Below are 9,314 nucleotides of genomic sequence, written 5' to 3'. Positions count from 1 at the left end.
ATAATACTTTTAACGAATCACACACTACACCCAAACTATTCAAAATAACCATATGGGTAACAATAGAAATAAACATCCGCTATCCTATTAAATAGAATATCCAGTTTAAAATAATTGTAACTAATTATACACATCACACCAAGGCTATTACAAAATAACCATCTGGGTACCAAATAACCATCCGCTACGCTATTGAATCGAAACCGACTTTCTTTGCATATGTTGCATAAAAATCCTAAGCCAACTTCAAATGCTCAAACCGCATCCTAACTCTTGGTATTTCATCTTCGACAAGGCAACTATGATCCGGTAACTGCGAATCAGTTCAAAACATACATCATTCGATGAACATGAGGATTAATGGTCGATTCAAATATGCAGTTCACGAAAAAATAGCAACATACTAGAGAGCGAACCTCGTCAACAAGATCCGTGTCATCACTTCCAGTAATGTCCGTACATTCTATGACCTACAATCAAACATACACAAACTAATTAGATACCGTACTATTAAACAAGTTTCAACTAAAAAGATTTTATTAATACTTTTCCAAAAATATCATTAAAAATTTATTACTATACATAACTTACAAGAAATAATAGCAATGAAAAGGGTACTCATAAAAAATCTCACCTAATTAGTTAGGCTTATATTAAGTATTTGAATAGAGCATGCATGGATCTGCTACATCTGAATCACACCTACACAATCTAAAACCAAGTCCATTTCTATGCTTTGAAAAGTCAAAAAGCTCATTATTTCTTCTTGGATGTGAATGATACATTCTCATTCTCCATTTTTGTTTCTTCAATTCCTTCCTTGTCAATCCTCTCTTATTTCTTCTTCTCCTTATTTGTTTATTAATTAATTTATTTTTCTTATAATAGTAATCAGTGTTGTATGTATTATGGACTTGCTAATTGAAATTTTAGGACCTTTGAGTACTATATTGTATCTTATACACAACTGTACATATATTTTCTAACAATATTATATAGCGTGAAAAAATAAAAAAGAATGCCAAAACAAAAAAACATATTTAGTGAGCATCCAAATTGAACAGCATCTCCACTTAGAGCATATATTTCCATCTGTAAAGTGAGTTGTGATCATATTTATTTGTGCATGCATGGCATGGAAGCATAAGGATGAGAATTTAAAATAATCTAATGGCAACCATGTGGAATGATTAAAACATACCTGAATTGGTAGTTTCATTCAATTCACATAACTAAACATGATATGCATTTCTTAAATTACACTAATTAAATGACTAAATTTAAAATTTTAAACCAATTTAGTGTTTAAATAAAACTAATAATCAAGTGCCATGTCAAAACTCAATCTAAACATTATTAAAAATAGCATAACATTACACAATTTTGAATTATAATGCCTAAAGATAACAAAATTTAAGACAAATGTTGGGCAAACATAAGAATTAAACAAAAAGTTTTACTCAGGCATTTTATCGAGCATATAGTGCGCACAATATGTAAACAGGGATTTTAAACTCAATTTAAGCAGCAATCAATCAAGAAAAATCAGCCATCAAACATTTTGGAATCCAAAAAATATCAATCTATTAATCTAAGCCTAATCTAAACACTAAAAGTAGAATTAAAAATTAGTTAAAATAAATAAACGAAATAACACGAGCAGGAGGAAGCATGGAACCTGCGTTGGTGAAAGGGGAAGAATAGAAAGAGAGGAGTAGCAGAGGCGGTGTTGCAGCGGCACAGAGCTCAACCGTTGCTGGGTTGCACTTGGGTTTCTCATGCGGGGTTGGACTTTGCATAGAGATCAGGGATAACGTACAGGGGATTGAGGAGAAATGGAGAAAGAGGGAAGAAAAAGAGAAGAGAAGGAAGAGAGAGGGGGTAGGCGACGGTGGTCGCCGGTAGTGATGGCGGTGGTGTCGGACGTTGGCACAGGGGGCATCGTGGGTTGTGGGTGGACTGGAAAGTGAACCTTCTTTATTGGGAAGGACCACTGCAAGAGAGAGGAGATATGGTACGAGGATATGAAACGTGTTACAGTTCCCTATTTCAAAAATCTGATATTTTAAATTTTGAAAAATAGTTATTACTATAATTAAATTAATTACATCATTAATTAAATTTATGAGTAATTTATATTTGTAACTCCATTGTTCATATTGTTCACTAGGATTATTGTTCACCTATACTTTTCCAATTCTTTTCAACCATATAATGAATTACTACCACTACTATTACTACTTTCTTCATTTTCATTATTATCAGTTATCACTCCTACTTCTATTATTTTTATTGTATAATCATACTTTATTATCATCATTATCTTCTCTACTGTCATCATCACCAATACCAATATTATCAACATTAAAGTTTTCTTCTTTCATTTTTTATTCGACGTGTTTTTTTTCTTTAAAAGGTATTGTATTATAATTACTTTTTTTTTGTGATATCATTTTTATCAATGGTTTTTCTTCACTTAACCACCATTGGTGAAGGAATTTTTTAAATCTCCCAAAAACTAATTTTTATTATTATTTAGCAGATTTTTTAACTTATTGTCCTAAAATAAAAAGGTTGAAGATCGAAGTGTCTCTTCTTTTTTACAAAGATTGTTTTATCTTTCGTAAAAATGGATAAGAATCGAGTTGGGTGTTTACTCCTTATTTTAAGAGTTTTCTGAGAATCAGAAAATAGAGCCGCATGTTATTAGGGAGGTGGCCTCTCAAACAAATGAAAACCTATAGGGATCGAAGATGCTGAGTTTTCTTAGCCAAGGTGTCGGCTACAGCATTAGCTTCTCTAAAAGTATGGATCCACTCCATCTTCTGAAGACGTCTCTCCAAGATTGCTATGTCTTCTAACAGCAGTTTGCACGGATGAGAGGCTAGACATTCATCTTTAATGGCAGACCAAGAATAAAATTCAACAATAAAGTGTTGGTAATTATGTGCATTAGTATTCTGAAGGCCTTTAACATTCCCTCAAAGCTCGGCATGACTGATGAAACAACTTGTCAAATTACAGAAAAATCCTATAGTATATTTGCCCAAGTGATTTTGGAGCACCCCCACCGGTCGCACTATTATTGGAGAAGAGGAAGGAACAGTCCACATTAAGCTTAACACAAAATTCTGGTGAGGAGAACCATTCTCTAATCATTATTCTTATAATTTCTTCTGGATCATTAGTAAGAGTGTTTTTAAAGTATATACTAAATATGTCATCAAAGAACCAACTTGGGTAGCTAGTTCAAACATTTGTTTAAATAAGTATTTAGCTCAAATCTGACTTGTGTATGCAATAATTTACTGTGACAAACATTTAGCTAGAGCTCAGATGGGATTAGTCTTTGGTACGCTGAGTTAGGAAATACCATCAGAAAAAAGTGTTCAACTAGCATGCAATATTTATAGTTCTTTTTTCTGTTACCAAATATAGTTGATTGAGTTGTTTTTCATTGTGTTTCTTCCCTTGCGCAGATTTAAGCATGCTACTGTGTCTTTCACTTCTGAACTTCCCATGGGTTCCGAGATCATCAGCATCGTTTTGCGTGGCCCTGGCGGCTGCCCTTGTAAAATCCCTACAATACCCCTTGTTCCTCTTTTTTCAAACCAAACCCTAACCCTCTTCTAACACACTCACTCATCTCTCACTACCGCACACACTCTCACTCCCCTCACACCCTCTTCCTCACAGCACGCACACCCAGACTCTGACGGAAAAAAGAAAGAAAGAAAAAGGAAAGAGAGAAAAGGGGAGACTGCCAGAAGAGAATGGAGGAGGAAGGCGGGAGCTGTCCACGCCGAGCCAACATGCGAGGAGAGAGAGAGTCGCACCTCATCAACGCCGACTTGAAGCATGCCGTTCGTGTCCCGTCGCGTCGCCGCCAGCCGCGTCCAGCTCGCTGCAGTTGCGTCGCCATCAGAGGCCAGAACCTAGAAAGGTGCGTCCGAGAGGAGGGACGAGTGCGAGAGAGGAGACGCAGAAGAAGGACTGCCACCGTTCTGCCTCGCCGCCGTCAAACTGCTACAGCCGCCGCGCCTTGTCTCCGTCGCCGCTAAGCTTCAACCGCCGCCATCTCTGTTGGGGGTCACCGTCATTGCTGAATGAAGAAGGAGAGTTTGAGTCGGCCAGTGAAGGGAGGAAGAAAGAGTCGCGATGGAGGAGCCGTTCACCATCGTCGCGTCTGCTATTGCCATCAACGGAGCTCGTCGTCAGGGGAGCATCACCGACGTCACTACTAATGAACCGTCTCCATCCCTGTTGTGATCTTGCTCAGCCCTACACCCCCTTCATTCTTGTCTCTAAATCAGCACAATTTTTCCCCTGTTCTGACTCCATGTATGAAACTGTAACGCTTCCACCTTTACTCTGCTATATTTTCTTCTTTTGTCACATGCTCTGGTTTTAATTGCGATAATATATCTCTGTTTTAGTACTATCGCCCTACTTTTGTTGCGTTTCTGCTGGAAATTATCTTGAGTACTGGTATTAGTGCTATCATGGAACGGTTGGAGCTGTTGATGTTATGATTTCATCTGCGATGTAGCCGTGGAAGTTGCTGCCACCGTCTCGATCCAAATTCTGTGCTCATCTATTTCATTTTACTTCAATCCTCCTCACCTTGGATTCTGGCACTCCGGGTTCGATATCTTCGGTCCCTTAGGACCATGTTGTGAGTAGGCTTTACATTTATAATGGTTTGATTTTACATCTATAATTATTTTGATATACAGAACTTTAAACTTAGTTATACTCACAAAAATTATTATCAAATGATTTTAAATTGGTTTTACTAATTGATTTATTAGAACTAAATATTTATCCTTGTGAAGCTCATTTTAATATGCACATGAGACTATATATTTTTATGAGACTATATGTATGTTTGAAAATAAAAGTTTATATTATCTTAAAACATTTGGTTTTATTTGAATATGTATTTTTGAAGTATTGAAATTGGGTTGGTACTCACTTATTTTGGAATTGTGAATATGTTTGAAATGCCTTAAGATTGAGAAAATATGATTGAATATGATTCGGATGAGAAAATATTATCTGATTTGATTTGATTCGATACCTTATATATTTGAAAGATCAAAGATTTGTTGTATTTGAAATTATATGTTTTGAATTGGTTTGGGAGACTCGTATTAGAAAACCGTAGTTAACGGCGGTTATGACGTTAACCTAGATGCATCTGGCTCAGACCTCAGCTAGCAGGGGCGTTGCTAGCCTAACGTGTAGGCCACACGTTAGATCTGTTATTCCGTACGGACACACGAGAGGAAAGGGCTACCCTTAGAGGTGGAGCCGCCTAAGTGTGGACTATTTGATTTTATTTCTGTATGAGAACTCCCTTATTGATTCACATATTCATATAAATTATTATTTTCTAACTAAAATTATTTTTATGATAATGTTTATATGGTCTCATGTGGATTATAGATGTATTGTCTAGTCACTGGGTTGCAAAACTCATTCCGTTTTTCTAAAAATATTTTTCAGGAACAAATACTTGAATGTGTGAGCCTTCTATTCAAGAGTAATGATCTGCAATTGGTACTTCATTTTTGTTGAGTTCTTAGACGTCATATGCTCCATATGTCACAGGCAGGATCCATCCATATCTATTTATTTTACCTTTTATTAAAAATATGAAATTATTCATTTTGGAAACTGTAAATTTCTTTAAAATATTTGTAACTTTCTTATTTAATTTATATTTGAGTCTGATAGGCTTGCTAGGGAACTGTTTCCCTGAGCGTCGGTCATGGTTCATTTTGGGCTGTGACAAAGTGGTATCAGAGCTTAGGTTTAGTCTGTGTAATATGGAGCAAGTGTCCTATGATAGGATCACAATTGTATAAATAGAAGCGCGCCTATTTGTACAAATTGTGGCACTATCAAAGGCCTATAGGAATGTCCTCTTTGTCCTCTATGTCATTGTTGTCTTCTGATTATTGAAAGCATGCGTCCTCTACCACTTCTTACTACTCTTGTCCTTTGTACCCAATCTTGACATATCCTTTGGTAGATTTTCTCGAATGTGTTTTTGCAATGGTTTCAATTTTGGTTCTGGTTCGCGATTTCTCTCCTAGCTAGTTCTAATTTTCTCCGATTTTGTGAATGTGTGCTTTAATCTTCTTCGTCTTTGGGTTGTTCTCTATGATTCCTAATGTCAATAGTTCATGAGTTACTTAAAAGATTCGATTTATGTTTGTTGTGAATTACCATCTGATTTCCTTATAGAATTGTATTTGGATTTGTGGATTGCATGAATTTGCTGAGTTTCTGATCGAGATGCTTTGTTCTGGATTTGATAAGCGATATTGAGATTTTCCTTCTTATGTTGATGATTTTTGAAGCTAACATAATTTTGATTAGCTTTTGATTCTTTTTTCAAATCAATAATTTTGAAAACAGCTATTTAATTGCTCAAGAAGGACTATGTGATGCAACATATGAATAGAGTGTTATTGTTGATTGTTCGATTGTTGATTTTCTTTGCTTAAGTGTAGTGAATTATTTGGGTGATAAGTTAGCTGGTTTTTCGATCTAGAAGTTTAGTTTTGTTTTTCTAATTGATGATCTGTTTCCATTATGGTTCTTTGTTGCTGAATATGACTTTTTGTAACGGAACTATTTCCTGCTTGATAAGTTGAGAGAAAGATTGTGAACGCTTGCCTTTTGGTTGGTGATTATAAGATGAATTTTGCTGTTGAGTATGATCTGAAACCTGAGAATTTTCTTAACCCTTGCTTTTCTAAAAATTTCCTTATTTTCAACTATTGTTCTTATTCTCAGAGGTTTAGGGAGACTGATTTTCTTGATTTAATTTGTAGTGCCTTTGTGATATTTGGAAGTAGATCTTAGAGATTGGAAAGAATTGTTGACAATTTTTTATAAAAAGACTAGATATCTAATTTCTTAAAGCAAAATAAATTACTTATACGAATTTTTTTTCTTTATTATATTCAACTAATTATTATAAACCATGCTTTCTTATTATGTACCCCTTAATAACTCTAGTTTTAAAATTATCAGATTTCTCAACGAAACTTGATGTTTCATGAATTACATTTGATTAGGTTTGTGGAATAAAATAGTGTAAGTAAAATTATGTACTTACTTGAGCTATATAATAATACTTTAAATTAAATTTTTACTCGGATTGAAAATATATTATTTATTTTAATGTGATAATATAGGATTTTTGTGAACTTTGTTGCTTTTAAACTTATAAGTGGGAATCAATATTCAAAACAACTTGAGATTTTATTAGGACAATCATAATATATATAGACTATTGTGGTAAATTTTTCAACAAGTTAGGATTTTTTTATTGAATGATTAGTAATTTGAAAGTCTTTTCTCTTGTAACGAAGTTATTGCTAATTTTATTATTAGTATTATGGAGTATTTACTTGAATATTTTCTTGCTTTACATCTTAATCATTAGCTTTTTTGTCACGATTATGGAAGCTCTGTTCTCTTGCTTTGCACTCATTTAAGTATTTAATTATTATAATTCTTGACTCTTTGCGAAGTTGTTAAAGTATTTCAGCATTTGGCGTTTTGATTTCTATCAGAATGTATTTTATTATTTTATACATAAAACCTCACCATTACTTTAAGCTTTTCCTTTCCTTTTTCTTTTGAAAAAATTTCTTTTACAAGGATTTCACATCTTCCTCCAACCATTGATGATTATATGCTCCTATTTTTATTTTATTTATTCTTATGCATATTAAAATTTTAAGAGCCATTAATATCGGTTGAAAACTACTGCAAAGCAGATATAGATATTTGTCGATATAAAATATGTGCATCCGTGTATGCATAATGACTGGTTTACAATTGGTAATTTATAGTTTATAGTTGTTGTTCTCCTTTTCACAAAAAAGAAATAGTCAACCTTTTTCTATAACCATAGTCATACTTGCATGTGTGTTTTCCATTTATCTAAAAAAAAAAAAAAAAACAAACAAAGATAAAGTATATATATTTATGAATATGATTTTTTTTTTTGTATTTTATCTTTACAAAAAATCTGATTTCATACTAATTTTCTGAAATTCTTTTGCTATGTGCTTTGATTATGTTAAGAGCAAATTCATAATTGGAGATTTAGACCAAAAAAAAAAAGAAAGAAGAAAGTAGTTATTATAATTGATCCTAGTGTGTTAATTGCTAATATTTTAAATTTTAGTTTTATTATTATTATTATTTTATATGTGAATTTATTTGTAACTTCATACTAAGTTTAGCTACATGATTATAGGGAATCATTTAACTTTATTTTACAATAATAACAAAAATGAATTAAATGTATAGGTGAATTTTGGCCTTGGGAATAATGAGATGATTGCTTACATTTTCTCATTATATTTTACGTTATTTATCTTTTATTTATAGTCAAAAGCTATTAAATTTTATTCTAGTATACTTAATATTCAAGGTTATGGCAATAATTATTTCAAATGGCCTTTGTCAAAGAATTCTAGATAAGAGAAAATGAGGATGTTAATTTTTGTGACAATTACTGTTTTTAATTTTCATAACTGTACAATTGTCTTTCTAAAAGGTGCGGTCAAATCTTCTATTTTTTGTTTTGCTTTGTCCTTCTATTATTGTCTTTGTCTTGTTGCTTGGGATTTGGATTTATAATTGTTGTGGGTATTTTATTTACGTTGTATATTTGTTGCTGTTTAGCTTTCCTTACCTATAGTGTTGTTGCTTCTTATTGTTTTCTTTAACTTCATTTGTCCTAGTGTTCTTATTTTGCTCGATAAATATTATAAAATTTTTAGGCCTTGTATGTTCTTCCTCTTCTTTGATTCTAAAAGATTGTGTGTTATATAATTGTGTTCCTAGTCATTCTCCTAAATCTTTGTGAATATTACCGTTGATTTTAGTGGCCATCTCTTGTGAACTTCGTACTTCTTTGATCCAACATAAACTTATTTTGACTTCATACACCATCTTTTCTTTTATTGTTCTATCGAAGTTTCTTGATTCAGATTTTCTTACTAAGATGCGATTGATTCTCTTTTTGGCATGCTTCACTGTTTTTGTATATCCTTGTTTAGTTGCGATCCTACGCATCTCCCCGAATTCTTGCGAACACCATCGTGATGTTTGCTCCTTTCTGCCTAAGTTTAGAATCCTTTTAAGCAAACTCGTGTTTGTTTCAATGTCACGTGCGATTCTCAGATATAGCAAGCGATACGTTAGTTCTTTAGGACACAGCTACCGATGCGGAAGTTCAGAAAGTTGAAATTCGAACACTTGACATAAGACTGGTTGCTACC

General features: G+C 33.3%; 1 protein-coding gene across 1 annotated transcript; it reads left to right on the top strand.

The window, feature by feature from the left end:
* The first annotated feature begins 1,907 nt into the window (after positions 1-1,907).
* On the top strand, positions 1,908-5,611 carry LOC148554684 (uncharacterized). The gene is made up of 4 exons (XM_088490437.1): positions 1,908-1,966; positions 3,697-4,351; positions 4,550-4,675; positions 5,509-5,611. The coding sequence occupies exons 1-3, from the start codon at positions 1,908-1,910 to the stop codon at positions 4,664-4,666; spliced, it is 831 nt and encodes a 276-aa protein (XP_088346563.1). The 3' UTR covers positions 4,667-4,675; positions 5,509-5,611.
* The last annotated feature ends 3,703 nt before the right edge of the window (positions 5,612-9,314 follow it).

This window comes from Arachis ipaensis, chromosome B6, assembly GCF_059453495.1.
Source record: "Arachis ipaensis isolate K30076 ecotype BB chromosome B6, ASM5945349v1, whole genome shotgun sequence".
NCBI lineage: Eukaryota > Viridiplantae > Streptophyta > Magnoliopsida > Fabales > Fabaceae > Arachis > Arachis ipaensis.
Note: the sequence above shows the minus strand (reverse complement) of the source record. Positions and strands in the feature narration are given on the sequence as shown.